The sequence below is a fragment of the Pelodiscus sinensis genome, chromosome 11 (assembly GCF_052426305.1).
Source record: "Pelodiscus sinensis isolate ZL-2025 chromosome 11, ASM5242630v1, whole genome shotgun sequence".
NCBI classification, from domain to species: domain Eukaryota; kingdom Metazoa; phylum Chordata; order Testudines; family Trionychidae; genus Pelodiscus; species Pelodiscus sinensis.
In genome coordinates this window covers 5,111,150-5,135,466 of record NC_143062.1, presented here as the reverse complement: position 1 = coordinate 5,135,466, position 24,317 = coordinate 5,111,150, and the positions used below count along the sequence as shown (strand labels likewise).

General features: G+C 46.6%; 1 protein-coding gene across 10 annotated transcripts in view; it reads left to right on the top strand.

Annotated features, from left to right (window-relative positions):
• ATG7 (autophagy related 7) overlaps positions 1-18,347 on the top strand; it is a 193,603-nt gene extending 175,256 nt beyond the window's left edge. For 9 of the 10 annotated variants that reach the window (XM_075939620.2, XM_075939619.2, XM_075939621.2 and 6 more), the window contains one exon: positions 92-2,154. In XM_075939620.2, coding sequence (XP_075795735.1) covers positions 92-124 — 33 coding nt within the window. In that variant the 3' untranslated portion in view covers positions 125-2,154. Of the gene's footprint in view, positions 1-91 lie in introns of all 10 variants that reach the window. The other variant, XM_089781018.1, reaches the window with a different exon arrangement.
• The last annotated feature ends 5,970 nt before the right edge of the window (positions 18,348-24,317 follow it).

Below are 24,317 nucleotides of genomic sequence, written 5' to 3'. Positions count from 1 at the left end.
ATGGATGATCCATAATTTGAGTTTGTGGTTTTATAAAGTATTTTGGAAGCATACTTGAGATACTGAAATGTTCCTTGTTTTCTCATTACAGATTTGGGACATGAGTGATGATGAAACAGTCTGAAAGCCAAATGAATGAAGTGGAAGATGGCCTGCATTAGGCTGCAGTGATGTCTTTTATCTATCATTTGACAAGTTAATGATTGGCTCACACATTTTGACTTACAAATATAATCAAATATAATCTATATCTGTGCGATAATGGGACATTATCTTGAACTAAAAAAATAATACTGTCAGTGTAATTCACCTCTGGTTTTCATTTTTATCCTATGCATGAGGTAACTATCTTGCTAGAGCAGTATGGTTATGTTTAAATTCACTTTCTTTTTTTTTTTCAGCTTCTAACCATAGCTTACATATAAAATATGCCACTTTAACTAGCCTTTAGTGTTTTTATTTGTCCCAGTTTTCATTTTACTTGTCAATAGATGAAAAATATAATGTCATTTAGACATATCTTTCAAGAATATATGGCATTTTATAAATATTTTAATATTCAAGCTATAAGAAAATTCTCTTATAAGTGGGAATTAAATCACATTGTTATTTGAAGGAATGGGGAAACGGTAACCAAAAACCCTCCTACGTATTAGTACTATGTTAGAAATCACGTTGTAACATGCTAGCCCCTCTCTTTATTATAATGCAGTGGATCATGCCTGCGCGTATGGGAACAGTCTAAGTTTCAGAATATTAGAATCCTGTAAAAGGCTTCCCACTGTAGCATGATTCCATACTGTGGATAAAGCATCATTTGACATTGCCTACCTAGTGAAGACCAAACTGTTTATTTCTTGATTAGGAGCTATAATATTTATAGTAAGATCCATTCCACAGTAAAAATTTATCTGAAAGTAGGACTTTGGCTAGATGAAAATGTACAGCATAACTGAGATATATATATATATAACTTGTTCTCCGGCTTTATCATTCTTAAATCCAACAAGCATCACATTCATTGACACCAAAACAGTGCTAACCTTAATCTCCCATTGGAGGCATCTGAAATGTTTCATTCTTGCTGGTGCAAAAGACCAGAGTTTGAAACCACAGAGAAAAACAATAATTTTTAATCTCAAAATTTTAAAATATCAAGTGTATTACTACTTTAAATGTAAGGGGAAATACATCAATTGTTTTGCATCTTGAAATAGCTAAGAACAAAAAGTGTTGTAAGCATCTTTTCCAGCTTAAATCCAGTTATTTCCATGGTTTCATTCATGAGAAAAATGGAAAGTGCATTATTGTTTGTTTTCTTCCAACCATTCTTTCCTTTGCATTTAAAACCATTCTGTCTTTTCTCTTAAGAAAAGGTACAATAATCTACCCAATTTGTCAGCCAGTCAAATTATCTTGTGTTTTTTCTCAACCTTTAATTAAGTTCCAAGTTTCTGAATATAGAAGTCAGATCAACTTGTACATTTACATGCTAAATTGATATATCATTTGGGGGGAAGATTTATAAAAGTTAGCTCACCCAGAGCACAGGATGCCCACAGCTCCTAAATTATGAACCTAAGCAACATCTTAATGAAATGCAGGACCCTTTTCATGGTATATTAGTCTCATCTTCTTATTAAAACTTATATATTTTTCAAATACTGTAACCATAAATGAATGCCTCAGCTAAGTGTAATATAAAATATATTGTACTAATCTAGCTACAACATGAGTCATAAAGACTAGTGATCAAACAGAAAGCTGACATCTTGACTAGTTGATAATGAAAAGTAACACAGGGAAAGTAAAGTTTCCATTTGTATGCAAGGGAAAGTATGGTCTTTTGATGAACGCAAACTAACAAAATACATATGATAAATAGCCTTAGAAGTCCCTGATTCTCATGTATTCAAATGAGCTGTAATTTTTTCAGTTCTGCTGTCATCAGACTGGATCTCAGGCTAGGAAGTATCAATATAATGACAGTCTCCATGGAGAAACCAGAATCTTGTATTATTCACAGTTACTGAGATAGAGAAAAGGAAAAATCTAATTTGAAATTGAGCAGACTTGATTATCTGAAACTCCAAAAAAGAGTTATGTACCCCCCACCCCCAGATTTTTATTAATAAAATTGAAAAATCCTTCAAATGATCTGAAACCATGTTTGTCCAAATAAAGTTATGCTGCATTGTTAAGTAGTAAGTATCCCTTTAACTATTGAAGTATATAAGATCTAAATCTCAGGGTTAATATGACGTTTCCTTGCCTCTGTAATTTCAGTAAAGTACAACTGTGACAGACTGTGCTTCTTCCTGTACATACGCTTCCCAGATGTCTGATGTTCCAAAACACTCCAGTTAACTTGAAAAAGCTTCCATTGTCTCACTTTACTGTTTTCTTTCACCCTGAAAATCAGAATTGTTCTGTTTTGCTTCAAAACTGTTTTAATCGTTTAGTGAGGAGGGAAATATTGAAAGCATATATCCACATGAATGAAAGCATATATTACAAATGGTATGAGCAGCTAAGTACTTTTATTTACTGACTTACACTTACAGCACAAAAGTTTTAGAGGGGTAGCCATGTTAGTCTTTAACAGGAAAAACTTAAAAAACAACTAATACTCTTGCAGCACCTTAGAGACTAACAAAACTTGTAGATGGTATCATGAGCTTTCGTGGGCAAAACCCACTTCTTCAGATGAGTGGAGTACGGTTTTGGCATAGCTCTCCCATCTGCTGCTGTTGCTGCTGAAAGGAGGAAATTGAAATTTGAACTTCATGTAGAGAATGGGGGGTTAATTTTATTTTTGCTGGAATGAGCTCATACGCAATGAAAGGGCAAAACTCATCCCTTCTGCAGGCCAACAGCTGCCACTACCTTTAGGACGTTCACCCAATCTGGTTGGCGTAGTAGAATGTGTAGCTTCCTCTGACATTGCTGTTATTACCTCTTCAGAAAATACCTAATGTAAATGTAGCGATACCATAAAGCAGTTCAGGCAGCATCCTTGCTTTTAGAGACAACTGTGCCATCTGCATAACACATCTGTGGCTAATTTTAATTCTGCTGTAATTCCATGGAAATTCACCAGGTATAAATTTGATACAAAACCAGAGAATTAATGTCTCTGAAATTCATAGCTTAAGTCTCACTTTCAAACATCATCAACTGAAGATAATTTTTGTTGATGCCATCTTGTCAATGATGTATTTGCTGGGTACAATCAAAATGTTGTCCAATATTAATACATTCATGAAAAGAAGAAACCTGATATTTTCTGTTTCAAAGTACATTTTGGACACAATTTATTTTAGGTTATTGCTAAATCTATAGCCATCAGGTTAATTCTGGGTGCTATAATCCCAATTTCATGGTGCACTTGCCATTTGTCTTTGTAATCTGTTTAAGCATGAAACTCACCCACTAGGGCAGATCTTCAGCAGGTATGAATTGTAACTTGCACCAGTTGCGAATCTGTCCCATGACAACATGACCATTATAAAAAGGGCACAAATATGTGGGAACTAATAAAAGGGTGACTTTGCACCATGGAAAGATTTCATGATGCAAAGACTCTTCCCATAGGCTGGCCTGAAAAAGCACAATGGCTCACAGGGTCTGTGTCAAGTGCAGGCAAGATGTGGCCTATGGTCCAGATCCAACCCACCAACCACTTGATCCAGCCTGCGGGCCACCCTGCCAGAACCCTCAGTCACAGAGCAGTCCCACACTGCTTTAAGCGGCTTTGCTCCCTGTGGCTCTGCTTCGGGCGAGCCATGGGGGAGAGGAAGGCTATGCATGCTGCCTCCATCACAGTTCCTGTTCACCGGTTCCGGCCAATAGGAGCTGAGAGATTGTGCTAGGAGCAGGGCACCGTGTGAAGCTTCCTCCTTTCCCCAGTGCCCAAAGTAAAGGGCCACAGGGAGTAGCCTGCTGTTTTGAACCTAGGTAAGCTCCACACAGTCAGAACCTGCCTCTTGGCACCCCACCCCTCCCCCACCACATTTCTCTGTCCCAGGTCATCACTAAAACCCTCTGCACTTCCTCTCTCCCAGATCACAACTCCCTCCCAGCCCTACACCCCTTCATATACCTCTCCCTTTAAGCCAGATCATTTCCTGCACAATATCCCTTCTGGACCATGCACCCCAGTCCCCTATTCCAGATCACAATCCCCCTTTCACCCAAACTCCCTCACAGATCCTACGCACTCTCCTGTGCCCAGTCCCAGACCCCCACTCCACTTCCATAGAAAAGTGTGGCTCTTGACAGCAAAATCTTGGGAGTGGCCCCCCATCAGTAATTTTTGCCCACCCCCTGCTCTATGTCCACACAAATCCAGAGGGCCCAAGATCTAGGTGAAATCCTGGCTTCACTGAACTCAATGACAAAAACGCTCATTACCCGAACTGTCATTCCCCAGTGCCTCTGGGGCAAAGGGTACACCCCAGCCTTGGGGCTTATGTGAGCTTAGGCCAATAGGTTTGAAAAAATCCTCATTCTGCCTGCATAGGGCCTGGTTACCCATAGCTCTTTGCGGGGGCGGCGGGAGGATTTCAGCCTAAGTGAACTCCAGTGCTATAAATTGACATACTCTTTTTGCTGGTTTTGATACCCGTTTTTGTCCCATACTTTCTAAATAAATCTCAGTGTGAAGATTGACTATATTCACCTTTCATGTGTGATGCAAGTACCACTAATGGAACTAAGAAAAATGTATATTTTGTCCCAGTCCAACCTGCCTGTCAGCTTTTAAATAACTGTTCTTCTTCTTTGAGTGGTTGCTCATGTCCATTCGAAGTAAGTGTGCGCGCCGCATGCACCACGTCTTCCGGAGTGTTTTCCCTAGCGGTACCTGTAGCGCCGGCGGGGCGCCCCCTGGAGTGGCGCCGCCATGGCGGGGCATAAGTACCCCTGCCGGCGCTGCCCCACCTCAGTTCCTTCTTACCGCCGTGTCGGTCGTTGGAGCATCTCTCTCTCTCTATCTGTTAGGCTTAGATAGTTAATGGTTCCCGTTTCTCACATTGTTAATAGTTTGTGTAGTTAGATAGTTAGGTTTTTTGTTTTTGCTCCTTCCCCCCTTGGGGGTGAGGAATGCCAGGGCCGCAAGGCTTCAAGGCGTGTGCTGACTGTGGGAAGTTTATGCCCAGGGGTGACCCACATGACAGCTGCCTTAAGTGTCTGGGTGAGGCTCATCTGGCAATTGCCTGCAAAATCTGCAAGTCTTTCAAGCCCCATACGAGGAAAGAAAGAGTTTCCCGCTTGAAGCTTCTCCTGATGGAGACGGCGCTTCAACCGGTACCGCCGGACCAGCCTGCGGTGCACAGCGTATCAGCCTCCGCGCGCGAGGCCGCACACCGGCACCGGGCATCAACGTCGAGATCCCGGCACCGGTCTCACTCTCCGCCATCTAAGAAGGTGAAGAAGTCCCGGGGCAGGTCTCCGTCTAAAAAGCCAATGTCGGCTGGACACCGCAGCGGCAGTTCACCGGTGCGTGTTTCCCCCCCAGTGCACTGTCGGCACCAAGGGGGCCTGGTGAGCCCTGGTCGCCTGCCCTCTCATTGTCCGTCTACGCCGGACACCTTTGAAGCGGTGCAGGACCTAATCAGTCTTACGACCTCCCCACCGTCATCGGTCAACTCGGACGGGTCGAGGTCGCTCCCGTTGGAGGCTCGGAGGGCACCGCCGTCGCCCATGCATGGCCTGGGTCAGCATGCTATGGTGGCTTATGCGTCGGGACCACCCCCGGTGGGGTCGGCTCCCGCTGCTACTACGGCACCCTTTACGGCGCCGAGCCATCAGTCTCAGGGAACTTCCAGCCATGGCAAATCACTTCTCTCCACTTTGCCAGGGCCCCGCTTGGCTGTACCAGTGCCGTACCCCCATGGCCATGTGGCCTCACAGGAGTCGGTGTCCGTCTCTGTGCCGTCATCGGCACCAGCATTGACCCAGTGGTCTACCCCGGCACCGGGCCTGGGCTCCCCCGTACCGTTTCAGTCGGGCACGACTCAGTTGGCATCGAGCCTGAGCACCTCGGTGCTGCAGCTGCTGGCAACACTATCAGCACTGGGCCTGAGCACCCCGATGCCGCAGCTCCAGTCGACGCAATCGGCACCGGGCATGGGCACCCCGGTATCGCATTATGACACCTCGGGTCTGCTCCAGGCTCCTGGGCCATATTGCGGCATGCACTTACACGGTGCAACATGCCAGGATGAGACCTCTGCAGGCGTGGTTGGCGAAGGTCGTCTGCCAGTCCAAGGGTCTATGGGACTCCATAGTCACAGTGCCCCCGGACATTCTGGACTCCCTACTCTGGTGGACCCAGGAATCTGTGGTACGCAGCGGGGTTCCCTTCAACGCCCCTCCCCCCTCGCTGACGCTGGTCACCGATGCGTCCGACCTGGGATAGGGTGCACACCTTGGATGCCACAGAACTCAAGGCCTCTGGTCCCTTTCCAAACGGTCCCTGCACATCAACATCCGGGAACTGCGGGCGGTGAGGAGGGCCTGCGAAGCATTCCTGCTGAGGCTCTCCCACCGCTCCATCCTGGTGCGTATGGACAACACTGCAGCGTTTTTTTACCTCAACAAGCAGGGTGGGGCGCATTTGCCACCCCTCTGCAAGGAGGCCCTGCATCTCTGGCACCTGTGTGTCATGCACAATATCACACCTCAGGCGGAGTACCTCCCTGGGTGCAAAAACCTACTTGCAGACACACTGAGCAGATCCTTTGGAGCCCACGAGTGGTCACTCAAGGACTCTGTCCTCAGTCAGGTTTTCCGCAGGTGGGGCTATCCCCACCTAGACCTGTTTGCCTCGGCACACAATGCCAAGTGCAGGAACTACTGTTCCCTGCTGGGGTTGGGGAAATTTTCCAAGGGAGACGCCCTAACGACCACATGGCCAAAGGGCGTTCTCTATGCTTTTCCTCCATTTCCACTAATTTCCAGGGTATTGACCAGAGCGAGAACTTTCAGGTCCTCGATCATCCTCATAGCCCCCAGGTGGCCCAGACAGTTCTGGTTCCCCATCCTGGTGGGCATGCTGACCCAAGACCCTATAGCACTCCCTCCAGTTCGGGATCTGCTAACCCAACCTTGGGACGGGGGGATAATGGTTCACCCGGATCTCCGGTCTCTTCACCTAACGGCCTGGTTTATCCATGGTTGAACCAGCCAGAAAGGGAATGTTCCCAACAAGTACAGATGGTGCTCCTTAGCAGCAGGAAGCCCTCTACTAGACGGTCGTACGCTGCCAAGTGGCAGCGCTTCTCGTCTTGGGCGTCCCAGAGAGGAGTACAACCATCTTCGGCCCCTATTCCAACTATTCTCGACTATCTCTTTCAACTCCGTTCTAGTGGCCTGTCCTTCTCTTCTATTAAAGTCCATGTGGCATCTCTCTCTGCCTTCCATGTTGGTACGGCAGGAGCCTCTCTTTTTTCTAACCAGGTAGTTAAAAGGTTTCTTACTGGTTTGGAGAAATTGTACCCCTCGGTGAGGGCTCCATACCCTGCCTGGAACCTCAACCTGGTCCTTCACAGGCTTATGTCCCCTCCTTTCGAGCCATTGGCTACGTGTTCATTGAAGCACCTTTCATTGAAGGTTGCTTTCATAGTAGACATTACGTCTGCTAGAAGGGTATCAGAGCTAAGGGCGCTGACTATAGAATCGCCCTACCTCGTTTTTTTGCATGATAATGTAAGGCTACGGCCTCATCCGACCTTCCTCCCGAAGGTGGTTTCTACTTTTCACCTGTCTCAGGAGATTTATCTACCGGTGTTCTTCCCTAAACCACATGCCTCCCCTAAGGAGCGTGTTCTACACTCCCTGGATGCCAAGCGAGCACTGGCATTCTATATTGACCAAACCAAGCCCTTCCGTAAATCCCAACAATTGTTCGTGCGTTTGAGGATAGGGGGAAAGGTTCACCTATTTCTACGCAAAGGTTATCAAGATGGGTGGTGCAATGTATAGCAGAGTGTTATCAACTGGCTGGGAAAACCCCACCCAGGGTGAAGGCACACTCGACCAGGGCACAGGCGTCCTCGGTAGCCTTTGGTGCCCAGGTACCTATCACAGAAATTTGCAGGGCAGCCACCTGGTCTTCCCTTCACACGTTTGCAACACACTATGCGCTACCTCAACAGGCCAGGGAGGATGCAAGGGTGGGCTCTGCAGTCCTCGAATCTGTGATGTAAATATGTAAATATATAGATCCGGTTGTCTTTGTTCTGGGTTGGTGACTTGTCACTGTGTAATTGTTCAAATAAATCTGTTATTGTTCACCTTCCTTTATGACTGTGGTGCTATGACTGTTCCGACCCCTCCTCCATGGGGTTAGCTTGGTAGTCACCTATTTCAAATGGACATGAGCAACCACTCGAAGAAGAAAAGAACGGTTACTCACCTGTAACTGTTGTTCTTCGAGATGTGTTGCTCATGTCCATTCGACTCCCACCCTACCTCCCCTTCATCGGAATATCCGGCAAGAAGGAACTGAGGTGGGGCAGCGCCGGCAGGGGTACTTATGCCCCGCCATGGCAGCGCCACTCCAGGGGGCGCCCCGCCAGCGCTACGGGTACCGCTAGGGAAAATGCTCCGGAAGACGTGGTGCACACGGCGCGCACACCTACTTCGAATGGACATGAGCAACACATCTCAAAGAACAACAGTTACAGGTAAGTAACCGTTCTTTTCTCATGGGGGGGTTTGGACATAACACTGAAAATTGAGCTCACACAATAGAACCTTCTTGTAATGAGATTTTTTTTTTCCTCCTCATGGAATAACTTCACTCTGTGCTTCCCTAGAATTGCAATTTGCACATTATAATACATTGCAATGATGAATCACAGGGCTACTTCAGGGGGAAGAGGTTCCCTGTTTCCAGCTTCTCTGTGAGCCCCATTGCATTCCAGCCCCATTCACCACACATCAAAGAATGTGAGAGTGCTAAGGAATCAAATCCTGTACAATTAGCTTTAATTTCCCAAGGAAGAAATTCCCCCACCCCAGCTGTGTCTGCTATGCATTCACACCTGGCTCCAAGCAGCTGTGGTGAGAGAGAGCTGGGGTAGTTCTTTCTCCTTGGGGCAGCCTGCATACTCAGCCCCAGCCCAGAGCAATGATTTAAATGAAGAAAAACAAAAACTAATTGAGTTAAGGACATGTGGAATGCCAGATAAATCTTCTAGTTACCTATGTTTTACCTAACTTTTTTTAAAAAGGGCTTTTTGTGCACCTCCCTCGCAGGTGAAGTCAAAATGGAAGGAATCCCCAGAGAGCATGGTCCATACCGGGGCAGCTTGGAGGGGTGTGAGCACAGTGGTGGAACATGGCAAGCTTCCTGCTCACCCTTTGTGGTGCAGCTGCTGCCCTGTGCCCGGGGCTTTTCCACACTGCACCCGCTGACCACGCCAACTGCTGCCGGGCCGGGCTTTTCCTTTCTCCCTGCAGCACTCTGAGCTCCTTCGGCTCCCTAGCAGCAGGGCGCCACACACTCCAGCCAGCGCTCACTGTAACAGGCCATCCCAAACTGAGCTGGGGGCCTGCCCCGTCCCTGCCTCCTCCCCTGGCATCATAGCGTCACTGGGGGAAATCTCTCACTCGTGCCTGCCCCCTGTGCTCTGGCCGCTTTTGCTTCTCTGGGCAGGAACATTCTATTGCCCAGCAGGAAAAACTTTTTTTTCTATATATATAAAACCGTTTTTCCTGACACTATGTTCCTGCCAGGAGACAGAATGATGTCAGCAGGCCCTTTCAGTGAAGCGAAAGTGGCCAGAGAGGGGTTGGTGAGTATAGTGAGCAGGGGGTGCAGCCCCATAGTAGTGCAAAATCTTACACAAGTGACTCACCTTTGCAGGATCAGGACCGTAGATTCTGAGCTCTGTGGGAAGGGGCATGTGTCTTTTTATTTATTTGTGAAGCACTTTTCGGCATTACATAAAGAGTAATAGGAAGAGTGAAATCCAATCTCATCCTCATGAGCAAGGTCAGTAATGTTTCCTCTCCTTTTGTTCTCCTCCCCCTTTTCTTGGATTTAGTAGAGAGCTATTTAAATTTGATTTACACATCCCTGTCAAGAGTAAACAATGCTTCAGCAAGCTAATTGGTGCACCTGGAGGTGCAGGACAGCTTCTCATTGCTCTAGTTTCCAAATCAAACAAGTATGGCCTGAATGTGGGTGTGGAGCAGCACACACCAGGAACTGCTCCCAGCTAATGGAAACATCTCTGAGTGGTTCCAAAGCCAGTTCAGCCTTGGTGGAAATTAGCTTTTGGATTGTATTTTGGCAGCTTGGACACCAATGTCCACCGATGTACAGTACAACTGTTCTTTTTGGAGCCATTTTTTCTCAATTATTACTGTGCTGAGGCAAGACCTGTTCATTGGGATAAAATATGAATAAACATAAGGGGGAGCACTAATAACTTACATTTATATTTAAGCAACATGCCTCCCCCAAATTAGTACAAATAAAGAATAAAAGGATACTCTTACATTGGATTTATTTTGTTTATGTATTTTTTTTAAAAATACATATTTTTGTTTTAACTCTCCGAAGTCTTCCTCTTCGAGAGTAGTCCTGTAGGAGTTGCCACTTCCTCAGGAATCTATGACTCAGAGAGCGTATAAATAAAATGACATCACTGGCAAGCTTTGTTTGGCTTACCCATTTCCTAAATGGAGACTCTGTTGTTCTCACTTTAATGCTTGCATCAGTTGGTGGTGGTTTTTGAAATAGTTAAGGCATTCTTGCCAGCACTGACTAATACATGTTCAGTGCAATTATCTTTTTTAATCCTTTAAATTACCTATTTTGAAATTAATTTAAAGCAATAGACACCATACTTTAATTCAAGCTATTATTTGTGATTAAAATAATAGTAATGCACAGGATATTGTTGTTATACGGTATTCCTCATGTACTGCCAATATGTAATGGGTAAAACAGCCAGGAGCATGAGCATATATTTTTCCATTATTTTAACAAATAATGAAAAGAAAATAAACTTTCACTTTTGAAGCAACTTATTTTTACTATGGAAAAGAGGCAATAGCGCTCTCTGGAGGAAAAGCGTCATCCACTAAGTAGATGAAACAAAATACAGGACTATGTAGCACTTTAAAGACTAACAAGATGGTTTATTAGATGATGAGCTTTCGTGGGCCAGACCCACTTCCTCAGATCAAATAGTGGAAGAAAATAGTCACAACCATATAGACCAAAGGATACAATTAAAAAAAAGAACACACATGAAAAGGACAAATCACATTGCAGAACAGAAGGGGGATGCGGGGGAGGGAGGGGAAGGTAAATGTCTGTGACCTAATGGTATTAGAGGTGATAATTGGGGAAGCTATCTTTGTAATGGGTAAGATAACTGGAGACTTTGTTGAGACCCCCGCGTAGAGTGTCGAATTTTAGCATGAATGACAGTTCAGAGGATTCCCTTTCAAGTGCAGATTTAAAAGGCTTCTGAAGCAGGATGCAGGTAATTAAGTCGTTGAGACAGTGTCCTTTCTGGTTGAAATGGCAAGAAACTATTTTTTCTTTGTGATCCTGTCTGATATCTGTTTTGTGGGCATTGATCCTTTGGCAAAGTGTCTGAGACGTTTGTCCAATGTACAAAGCAGACGGACACTTTCGGCACATGATAGCATAAATTATATTTCTGGATGCGCAGGAATATGTGTTCTTGATCTTATAACTCTTATAACTGTAACCATCTTGTTAGTCTTTAAAGTGCTACATAGTCCTCTATTTTGTTTCGGCTACACCATACTAACAATGGCTACATTTCTACCACTAAGTAGAGGCTTTCATTTTTTATATCCCATTCTTCGGCTTCCCACTCAAATATTGCAAAGACTTCTACCTCCCTACTCCCAGTGAACATGCAACTTCAAACCCCTGAAGGCTAGTAGTAAGCCCCCAGTTGTATTTTTGTGAAAGGAAAACCTTTTCACTTAGAACTGTCTTTTAATACACCATTCCCTACTACTTTGTTGGGATTCACAGGTGCACCCAGGAAATGAGCTGTTCTCCCTTGGGCTTCCTGCTTGCTATATTCTTCTTAGCTCCAGGCCCACACTGCCATTCTTAGGGAAAATGCCCTTTGACAACACTGCAGAATATGGCCAGCAGACTATTAAAGGCAATTGAGCATCGTGAAGAGTTGGGTTGCGTGTCTTATTTTATTAAGTGCTTTCAGAAAAGAGTGTGTTGCACTAGAGTAACATGCAGTGATTTTTGTTATAAGAAACAAAGCAGTTTTTCTTTGTTTAAACAGCAGCAAAACAATGCCATTCCAGGAATAAATGGACTTTATGGCTACGTCTACACTGGAAAGTTTTTGTGCAGAAATGGCCATTTTTGCACAAAAACCTGCGGAGCATCCACACTTCAAATGGGCTTTTGCACAAGTAAATCAGTTGTAAAACAGCAGAACAGAGGGCTTTTGCCAATGTAGGTAAACCTCCTTCTATGAGGCATAACTCCCTTTTGCACTACAGCTATTGCTCCAGAGGGGTTTCTTGCGCAAGAAACCCTTATGGGAAAAAGCACAGGTGCTCTGATGGCCATTCTGTGAATGACCATCAGCTTTCTTGCGCAAGCGCATCCATGCAATGTGGACGCTCTCTTGCACAAAAGCACATCACTTTTGTGATGCGCTTTGAGATGTGGACGTGCTCTTGCGCAAGAAGTTTTTGCGCAAAACGCTTCTTGTGCAAGAAGCCTGCAGTGTAGATGTAGCCTCTAAGTAAGACAGAGCCTATAGCTATATCCTCTAATTATGTTATTTCTCTCCTACCAGGATGAGCTGGCTTGGTTAAGGTTTAATGAGTGACCTCTGAAGAAAGCCCAGGTGCTCCTAGAAGAAAGTATTCTTTCTTCTGAGTACAGTGCAGTGTTTAAAAGAACTATGCTTTCATAGAAGTTATCTTTCAGATGAGAGACAAAAGACTTTAAAAGATTCCCCAATGCCTTCTGTAATGGAAGGCAGATTTATGCTGTTATAATTTCCTTTATGTTCCTTGCTGTCTGTCAGACTGTCATAGGGTACGTCTACACTACAACGTTAATTCGAACTAAGCTAATTCGAACTAACAGATCTAGACTAAAAAACTAGTTCCAATTAGCGTTGGGACCCTCCTTCCAGAGGATGTTGCGGTATCCTCTCGCACTAGGGATACCTCTGAGGGGGAGGGAACGCCAGTTGTTAGGAAGAGGCAGGTGTTAGTAGTGGGTTATTCGATCGTTAGAGACATAGATAGTTGGGTTTGTGATGAGAACAGCATGGTGACTTGTCTGCCTGGTGTGAATGTTGTGGATCTCTCGAGGCATCTAGATAGGCTGGGGAGGAGCCGGTGGTCGTGGTACATGTCGGTGCCAATGACGTAGGAAAGGGTAGGAGAGACGTCCTGGAGGCCAAATTTAGGTTGCGAGGAAAGAGACTGAAATCCAGGACCTCTATGGTGGCATTCTCAGAAATGCTTCCAGTTCTGTGCACAGAGCCAGGTAAGCAGGCAGAGCTTCCGAGTCTCAATGCGTGGATGAGACGATGTTGTAGGGAGGAGGAGTTTAGGCTCCCCCTCTCCCAAAAGTGTCCCCAGTTCCTAATAAATCTATACAGGAAGGATGGGCTCCACCTAAACCAGGGTGGAACCAGACTGCTGGCACTGAACATTAAAAAGGTCCTAGAGCAGTTTTTAAACTAGGAGATGGGGGAAAGCCGATTGGTGCAGAGAAGCACATAAATCGGATGGAGACTTCTCTTAGAGGAGAATCAATTGATAGAGGAGAATCCATTGATAGAGATTCTCTAGGCTGTAGTCAGAAAGAGAGGAGGGGAGAGGACAAACAAGGGGCCAGAGCAGACAAACAACCACATACAAAGGAGTATAATACATCAGGAAAGGGCAGACAAATAAACAGTGGCAAATTTTTAAAGTGCTTCTACACAAATGCTAGGAGTCCGACTATAAGATGGGTGAACTAGAGTACCTCGTATTAAAGGAGGAGATTGACATAATAGCCATCACAGAAACCGGGTGGAATGAGGAAAAGCTGTGGGACACAATCATACCGGGATATAAAATATATTGGAAGGATAGAACAGGCCAATGTGGATGGTGGAGTGGCACTATATGTAAAAGATAATGTAGAATCAAATGAAATAAAAATCTTAAATGAATCAACATGTTCAATAGAATCACTATGGATAGTAATTCCATGCTCCAATAATAAGAATATAGCAATAGGGCTATATTATCGACCACCTGACCAGGACAGCGATACTGACACTGAAATGCTGAGGGAGATTAGAGAGGCTACCAAAATAAAAAACTCTATAATAATGGGGGATTTCAATTATCCCTATATTGACTGGATACATGTCACCTCAGGAAGAGAAGCAGAGATAAAATTTCTCAATGGCTTAAATGACTGCTTCTTGGAGTAGCTGGTGCAGGAACCCACAAGGAGAGAGGCAATTCTCAATTTAATCCTGAGTGAAGCGCAGGATCAGGTCCAGGAGGTAACTATTACAGGACTGCTTGGGAATAGTGACCATAATATAATAACATTTAACATTCCTGTGGTGGGAAGAACACCTCAGCAGTCCAGCACTCAAGCATTTAATTTCAAAAAGGGTAATTACTCAAAAATGAGGAGGTTAGTTAAACAGAAATTAAAATGCACAATGACTAGAGCCAAATCCCTGCAAGATGCATGGAAACTTTTTAAAGACACCGTAATAGAGGCCCAACTTAAATGTATACCCCAAATTAAAAAACATAGCAAGAGACCTAAAAAAGGGTCACTGTGGTTTAACCACCATGTAAAAGAAGCAGTGAGGGACAAAAAGTCATCTTTCAAGAAATGGAAGTCCAATCCCAGTGAGATAAATAGAAAAGAATATAAACACTGTCAAATTAAGTATAAAACTGTAATAAGAAAAGCCAACAAATATTTTGAGGAACAGCTAGCCAAAAACTCAAAGAACAATAGCAAAATATTTTTTAAGTACATTAGAAGCAGGAAGCCTGCTAAAAAACCAGTGGGTCCCCTAGACAATTGAGATATAAAAGGAGCAATCAAAGATGATAAAGCCATTGAGGAGAAGCTAAATTATTTCTTTGCATCAGTCTTCACGGCTGAGCATGTTGGGGAGATTCCCAAACCTGCACCTCCTTTGTGGGAGATGAATCTGAGGAACTGTCCTGGATTGAAGTGTCATTAGAGGAGGTTTTGGAACAAATGGAAAAACCGGGACTGGATGGCATTCACCCAACGGTTCTAAAAGAACTCAAATAGGAAATTGCAGAACTGTTAACTGTGGTTTGTAATCTATCCTTTAAATCAGCTTCTGTACCTACTGACTGGAAGATAGTGACACCAATATTTTAAAAGGGCTCTAGAGGTGATATTGGCAATTACAGACCGGTAAGTCTAACGTCGGTACCGGGCAAATTAGTCAAAACAATAGTTAAGAATAAAATTGTTAGGCACATAGAAGAACATAATTTGTTGGGCAAAAGTCAACATGGTTTCTGTAAAAGGAAATCATGTCTTACTAATCTATTAGAGTTCTTTGAAGGGGTTAACAAACATGCAGACAAGGGGGATCCAGTAGATATAGTACACTTAGATTTTCAGAAAGCCTTTGACAAAGTCCCTTACCAAAGGCTCTTGTGTAAATTACATTGTCATGGAATAAGAGGGAAGGTCCGTTCATGGATTGAGAACTGGTTAAAAGACAGGAAACAAAGAGTAGGAATAAATGGTAAATTTTCAGAATAGAGAGGGGTAACTAGTGGTGTCCCCCAAAGGTCAGTCCTAGGACCAATCCTATTCAACTTATTCATAAATGATCTAGAGAAAGGGGCAAGCAGTAAGGTAATAAAGTTTGCAGATGATACTAAACTGTTCAAGATAGTCAAGACAGAAGCTGATTGTGAAACTTCAAAAAGATCTCACAAAACTAAGTGATTGGGCAACAAAATGGCAAATGAAGTTTAATGTGGATAAGTGTAAAGTAATGCACGTTGGAAAAAATAACCCCAACTATACATATAGTATGATGAGGGCTAATTTGGCTATGACAAATCAGGAAAGAGATCTTGGAGTTATAGTGGATAGTTCTCTGAAAACTTCCACACAGTGTGCAGAGGCGGTCAAAAAGGCAAATAGAATGTTAGGAATTATTAAGAAAGGGATAGAAAATATGACACAGAATATCTTACTGCCCCTGTATAAAACTATGGTACGCCCACATCTTGAGTACTGTGTACAGATGTGGTCTCCTCACCTCAAAAAAGATATTTTGGCCTTGGAAAGGGTTCAGAAAAGGGTAACTAAAATGATTGGGGGTTTGGAACAGGTCCCATATGAAGAGAGGCTAAAGTGACTGGGACTTTTCAGTTTGGAAAAGAGGAGACTGAGGGGGATATGATAGAGGTCTATAAAATCATGAGTGGTGTGAAGAGGGTGAATAAAGAAAAGTTATTCGTTAGTTCTCATAATATAAGGACTAGAGAACACTAAATGAAATTAATGGGTAGCAGGTTTAAAACTAATAAGTGAAAGTTCTTCACACAGCGTGTAGTCAACCTGTGGAACTCCTTGCCAGAGGAGGTTGTGAAGGCTAGAACTATAACAGAGTTTAAAGAGAAGCTAGATAAATTCATGGAGGTTAGGTCCATAAAAGGCTATTAGCCAGGGGGTAGGAATGGTGTCCCTGGCCTCTGTTTGTCAGAGGCTGGAGACAGATGGCACGAGACAAATCGCTTGATCATTGTCTTTGGTCAATTCCCTCCAGGGTACCTGGTGTTGGCCACTGTCGGCAGACAGGCTACTGGGCAAGATGGACCTTTGGTCTGACCCAGTACGGCCGGTCTTATGTTCTTATGTTCTTATACCATTTCTCACCCCTTCCCTGTCTGTTCAGCTGGTGATTGACGCCTCGGACAAGGGCTGAGGGGCCCACCTTGGAAAATTCCGAACACAAGGTATGTGCAATTAGGAGGGTCCAGCTGAGGGCTATAAGAACAGCTCCTGGGAGGAGAGCCATGGACCTGCCTGCTGCTCTGGAGGAGAGAGCAGTTAAGACCTGAAGGCCAGGAAAGAAGGAGGCAGCCTTTCTGGCACATGTCCCTATCCAAGACATCTACAGAGCCATGACATGGTCTTCAGTACACATATTCACAATACGCTACACCATGGCTACTCAACACACAGTCGTTGAGAACCTTTGAACATGGCCTCCACTGGGAACACGCTCCATAACAGCAAGGTGTCTCCCAAGCGGGGTGAGCATTGAAAGATGCAAGTGGATGAGCTACCTGGAACAGGTGGGTACAGGGTGTCGGCATTTCTAGCCTTCAGGGAGGAGGTGCCAGGAGCACCAGGGCATTGTGGGAAGTGCTTTGTAATCATGCTCGACAGTGTAAAATAAGCTATTTGCATATATATTTGCATGTATATGCGACTACACTTAAGTCGCTACCCTCAGCATGTGCTGTGAGTATCATTGTGGCCCCTGGAGCTTCCAAAGTTGAGTAGCCCTGCACTATACAATCACCCAGTGAGTAAAAGATGGCGCTAGATTTGGCAGAACTGTGTTGTAATTGACATGTAGATAAAACTCCTACCTGCCTTTGGTGGTACTGCTTGGGATTCACCTACAACAGAATGGATATGAGAAAGCACTTGAAGAAGAAAAGACAGTTGCATTTCTCATAACTGGCACTTTTCAATATGGATTCATTGTGACCTACCCTCCTTCCCCACTGTCAGAATTTCCAGCAAAAAGAAACAGGGTGTGGGTCAGGGGAGAGCTGGCCAGGCCCCTTATATCTTATACTACAGCATACAAACACCGCTCCAGAAGGCACCAAAACCAGTCCCTCAAATATCATTGAGAAAAAAAATAATGACATTGGTGCATCTGGCAAACATGCACACACCTACCATGGAATGCACAGGAGCAACACACCTGGAAGACTGCCAGTTACTAGAAAGGTGCTTATCCTTACGGTGCTGAGCATGCACATGGAGGGTTGTATGAAGATGCTCTCCCATCTACCAAACCTACGTATGGGTATGTCTACACTACCCCGCTAGTTCAAACTAGCGGGGTAATGTAGGCATACCGCAATTGCAAATGAAGCCCGGGATTTGAATTGCCCGGGTTTCATTTGCATAAGAGGGGCGCCGCCATTTTTAAATCCCCGCTCGTTCAAACCCCGTGCAGCGCGGCTACACGGGGCACAAACTAGGTAGTTCGAACTAGGCTTCCTAGTTCGAACTACCGTTACTCCTCATTCCACGGGGTTCGAACGAGCGGGGATTTAAAAATGGCGGTGCCCCGCTTATGCAAATGAAGCCCGGGAAATTCAAATCCCGGGCTTCATTTGCAATTGCGGTATGCCTACATTACCTTCCTAATTCGAATTAGGAGGGTAGTGTAGACATACCCTATGGGATAGAGAGGAGGAATGATCTTTTTCAGACTGTTCCTGTTTCTTCTGGAGTACTGAAGGTGAAAGAGGATTGAATTAATTTTTTGTAAGGCAGGTCCAATTGTGTGAATAATATGGCAATGAAACGGATTTTTCTGATGAGTGATTTTATTTGCTTGGACAGTGTTGGGGTATTTAATGAGAAGATGGGAGTTAACTGCAGGAAGGAGACAATTTTCCAAATGTAAATAAGTGTGTGAATATCCCTCCTGTCTTAAGTCACTTCACTTTCATTAATGATGTGCTCATTGAATGTGGGCAGGCCCATTATTGGCTCTGACCTTAAGCATTTCCTCAGGCTTTTCTCATGCTTCTTCTGAAAATTGGTGAGGTTTGGGCCTCAACTAACAGAGGGGTGCTACAGGAGAATCCTCCCACCTGTTATATTTCACTGTATTTCCAAGAGAAAAATGTTTTTGTGTTGGATTAAACAATGAGGTTGTACAAGTGTACATGAAGGAGTTATCTGATCAGGAAATCTTTTTATTACAGGAGACTTTGCATCATCCTGAAAGGACACAGTTTGATTCTCAAGCTCCAGATGAATTTATAAGCCTGGCAGGATGCCTGGCAGAAACCAAAGCATGTTGTTTATTTTTAAATAAACTCAACCAGCTTTGCCATGGAAATCTCAGATGCAAGAACCCCACTTGGTTTTTCAAAGAACTCCAGAACTTCTTGACACCTGAGCACTTGACCTCAAAACCTTAACACTGCATTCAGTGTGTCATTTTTGCATGTAATTTTAAAGCATTAATCTGACTGAGCTGCATGTGAGCAGAAAGGACGTTGAGGAGGGAACTGGCACAGAGAGTGAACACTCCTCGGAGTCTGGACTAACAGCACTTTTTGGAGACTAGTGTGAGGCAGAGTGGCCTCCCTCTGAACCCCATGCTGAGGAACCACTACATTTCCACCAATGGGCTGAGCCAAGCCAGCCCTTCCCTTTTGCCCGAAGCAGAGGGGACATGACTAGAAACATAAAGAGAAGGCCCTGGAGCTCGGTTGGGCGGGAGGCGGATGTTTGAGCAGGAACCAGCAGAGGATCCGTGCAGTGCTGAGGACCTGAAGCAAGTGTAACCCCCAAGGAGATTGCTTGGATTCCCGGGGGCTTGTCTGCTGGCAGCTCAGGGAGAGGCTCTGAGTTTGCCTTGGCTCCCCCTCCCTACCAGGGCCAGAGTCTGCCCAGCAACCCATGGGGAGTGAGATGCCCCTCCCAGGGGGAAGGAGAGACCATTGTGGAGGGGAGTCTGGAGCCAGCAGGGCCGGGGGGGGGGGACTGGCTGTGTGGGAGCTAGTAAGCCCCAGGCCTGCATGCAGGTTCCCCTGAGAACTGGCCTCTAAGGACCTGAAGGCAGGATCCCTCCGCTGGGTTTATGTCTCCCCTGTTGATTCCCGGTTGTGGAGTTTGCTGGGAGGCTTCCCCAGCCAGGCTGAGTTGGCTCCAGCTCCCCAGGTGAGACCAGTCACCGCATGGTCAGCTCGGCTCTAGCAGCAAGTTCAGGGCGGCTGCCTGCTGGGTGGGTCTGCATGCTGGGCGGGGAGGCTGTAGTTTGAATTTTGGTGCTGTTGTGTGGCCTGCACCTTGAGCCCTGCACCCCTTTGTGGGGAGGGGGAATCCTGGGACCGAAGCAGCCTGGTTCCTGCCTGAAGAGGATCCCTGCCAGAAGAGAGCAGCCCCTCTGCAGAGACTGAGTCATCCCTCAACCTGAGGTCATTCATGGAGTGTGTGAGTGCACCAATTTTTAGTTAGTAAGTCAGGGAATTTGTTTGGGGATTTTATTACCTGCAGCATATTAAACTGTGGAGGGATTTGCTGCCTTCTCCCATGTGTGAGCCCTTTGGGCTGTACTGGACCTAGTCAGCCCCACTGCTAAACCACTGCAGAGAAGGATTGTGTGGTCAGCAGTCATCAAGGGCCCCAACAAAGTACGCGTACCAACGGGACACTAACTTCACAGTTGCTGGGCACCGGTGACCCTAAAAATAGTGTTTTACCCTGTTCTGTTCTAATTGTCTCCTGTTTAATATACTTGTGTTTATTATAGTGTATGTGTTTGTGCTATTTTCTGGGAGTCTCCAACTATCTGGCAAATATGTGGGGATTATCCTGGGCTAGAATTTTCCTCCCAAGCTGCCCTGGTGACCCTGCTAGGAAGGAGTGAGGGGGGTGGAGGCACTGCCAGGTACATCAATCAGAAAGAATAAAATTGAGTGGGTGGCGGGATCCAGAAGAACCCAGACCTATCCATCCGAACCTGAAAGGAGATTGGCTTTAAAAGAAGGTAACCAGGTGAAGAGGGGGCGCTGCACAGGGATGAGGAACCTCAGGCCCAGGGGGCTGGATGTGGTCCCTGGCTTGCCCGGATCTGGACCCAGAGGCTCAGGCCTGCTTCCCCGAATGGGGGAGCCGGCACTCCAGCCCCCTACCCACCGTGGGGCTGGAACACACAAAATCTACTAAGCTGCCCCCCCCCCAGTGTTCTGGTGTGGGAGGGGAATGTGCGGAGCATCTTTCTTTTTCTCAGTTGAGGGCCACATTAGTGAGGGTTTATTTGTTTTAACGTCTCCCTTGTGTGCGATCCGACTGATTTTTCTGTGGGGCAGCAGCCCCTGACCCAGACAAGGTTCCCCACCCCTGACCTGAAGGAACTAACAGAGCTGTCTACCAACTGGGACTCCAAGGAATTTCCTGGGCTGCTGCTTGCCCAATACCTAACTAGGCAGCTTTGTAATATTTAAAAACCAGACACACCAGCAGGAACCTGGAACCTCCCCTTTCCTCCCAGGACCTGCCTCAGGCCTCCCCCCCCAGACTTCACCTCTGTCCTGTCCCTTCCTATGAGGCCCTGCTCCTGCTCTGTCCCACCCCCACCCTGTCGGAGCTCCTGTCTTTCCTTCTCCCTCCATTGCTCACTGCTTTTCCCTTCTCCCCCTCTCCGTGTGTAGTCCTGGAGAGAGTAGCCTGCAGATGAAGTTAGGAGCTGACGCTGGCTGAGTAGGGGGTGATGACTTGGGGCCTCATTCCTCTGCCTGCAGTAACTGCAGGGCCATCCTTAGGCACACATGAAATAGGCAGCTGTGAAGGCACCACTAATTTGGGACCCCTCTGTGCCAGCTGAGCTGTGCTAGTTCAAGCAGCCTCACTCCCTCACCTCCCCACCCCAATTCCTGCTGCACCTCCTGGCCCTGGCAGCCTACGGTGACCATATTTTCTGAACCAACTATAGGGACACAATAGCCACACCCCATCCTCTTAGGCCCCGCCCATTTAGTGCCCACCTACTACCCCTGTATTTCTGGGGTCAAGATGGACACATAACTGGCAGTAAAGGGTGTTATGTGACGCCCTCTAAGGATTCCTCCCACCATCCTCTACCAATAGAAATGGGTTTGGGCCCCAGAGGAGCCCCCGACCATGCAACTGTACTGCAATTGCATTAACCCAGGGTCAAGTCCAGACCTAGAGTCCCATGACACTGCAGCACTAGGGGTCCAACCTTGATTCAAGATGAGAGCCAGGATCAGAGACCTATTACTTTGCAATGTAGATGCAGCCCCATTTGACTCAGGACCTGGGAATCTTCCAGAACTATCCCACAATGTCATGGGACAATTTCTTTAGTCCTCCTAAGGGATGATGCTTAGCTGTTCCAATTAACTGGTAATCAGAGGGGACGGGAGCAACTCCCCACCTGCTGTGAGCAGGGGACTACTACAGCCCAGCAGGGTTTGCTCTCATCCAGATCATCCCATCGGTGGGGTCCTGTAGGCAGGGCGGGCACAAGAACGGTACATTTCTCATGGAGCTCAATGGGCCTGGGCTACTTTATACGTAAAGCTACTGAGAAATGTATATGTCAATACATGATGTCACTGCCTATATTATGTAAATAATACCTAATAAAATAATGGCCAAATGAGAGCACTTCCCCACCTGCTTACAAAGGGCTTGATCCAATTTAACCTTTAAGCTGGAATTGGGGCCAAAGCTATCTGTTGATCTGCCAAAGAAAATCCGATTAACATTTAGTCACCCTTCAAAAATATAAGGGACAATTCATGAAAACCCTCCCTGTAGAGAGACGATACATCCTACCTCATGTGGCATCTTCACACTGGCTGGCTGTGTCTACACTGGGCCACTTATTCCGGAAAATCAGCCGCTTTTCCGGAATAAGCTGCGAGCTGTCTACACTGGCCCTTGAATTTCCGGAAAAGCAATGACTCTCTACTGTACAAAATCAGCCGCTATTCCGGAAAAACTATTCTGCTCCCGCTCGGGCATAAGTCCTTATTCCGGAACACTGTTCCGGAAAAGGGCCAGTGTAGACAGCCCAGTAGTCATTTCCGGAAAAAAGCCCCGATCGTGAAAATGGTGATCGGGGCTCTTTTCCGGAAAAGCGCATCTACATTGGCCACAGACGCTTTTCCGGAAAAGCAGCCTGCCAATGTAGACGCTCCTTTTCCGGAAAAACTGAAAACGGAATAGTATTGCGTTTTAAGCATTTCTGGAAATTCATGCCAATGTAGACACAGCCGCTGTGTCTAGACTGGCTGGTTTCTCCGGAAAATCAGCCGCTTTTGTGGAAAACTTGCCAGCTGTCTACACTGGCCGCTTGAATTTCCGCAAAAGCACTGACTTCTTACTGTAAGAAATCAGTGCTTCTTGCGGAAATACTATGCTGCTCCCATTCAGGCCCTTCTTATTGCCCTTAGCCCTCAGCCTTCCTGAGACCTGTCCCCCCCCCAACCAGCCCTTCTCTGCCCCTTGTGCCCACTCCTCCAGGAGCCCCACTCTGATCATGTGAGCTACCCCTCCTCCTCCCCTCTCCTAACACCTCCCTCTACACACCAGCCCTGCCTCTCTCCTCTGGTCCCTTCCCTGCAGGTGTCTGCCCTTCCGCTTCACCCCCAGAATCCCCTGGCACCTGCACCTTCCCTTAGCCCTGCACCCTCCTGGTGCCTCCCCCTTCCCTCACTGCCCCCTTTGCCCTCTTTTTCCCTGATGCCCACCCCCTCACCACCCTCTGCCCCAGTCCGCTCATGTCCCTCTGTGCCCTCACACATGCCTTGCTCCATCCCCGCCTTCCTCATGCCCACCCCTTCTTTCCAGCCTTCTCCCAGCACCTCCCTCTCCCCCCTCTGATCTCCAATGTCCTTCCCCTCTCCTCTCCCAGAATCACCCTGTCCCCCTCCCACTGACACTGCCCCTCCTGCCCTTTTCCTCATTATCTCCACTTGACATTTGTCTCTCCACTACCCTGTCCCTTGGTGCTTTCCCCTTTCTTCTCCTGCCCTGCCCCCCTCCCCTCAGCACAAGCCCCTTCCTCTCCCACCCCTGCCCCCTATTTTTCCTCCTTCCCTTCGGCTAAGCCGGCTTCTGCCTTCCAGTTTGCGGTGCTGGAGTCAGAGCCAGCCCAAGCTACAGGCCGGCTGGGCCTTAGCCCGGGGCACCTCACTTTAAGAGGTGCCATGTGGTGCTGCCAGGCCCGAGGACGGGGACGGGGCCCCGGGCACAGAAGGGGCTCCGCATGGTGCTGCCGGGGTGGGTGGGACCAGGGCCAAGGATGGGGCGCTGGGTGCAGAAGGGGTGCTGCCAGGCCACGCAGGGGCACCCCCGAGCGCAGAAGGGGCACAGGGCAGGGCCTAGGGTGCAAACATGGCTCTGGCTGGCATCTGTGGTCAGGCTCCAGCTGCTTCCACCATGCGCACGCTCGCTCTGCCCCAAAGTGCCCCGTAGATGGCCACAGGGAAAGTGAGGGGCTGCGGCTCCCTGT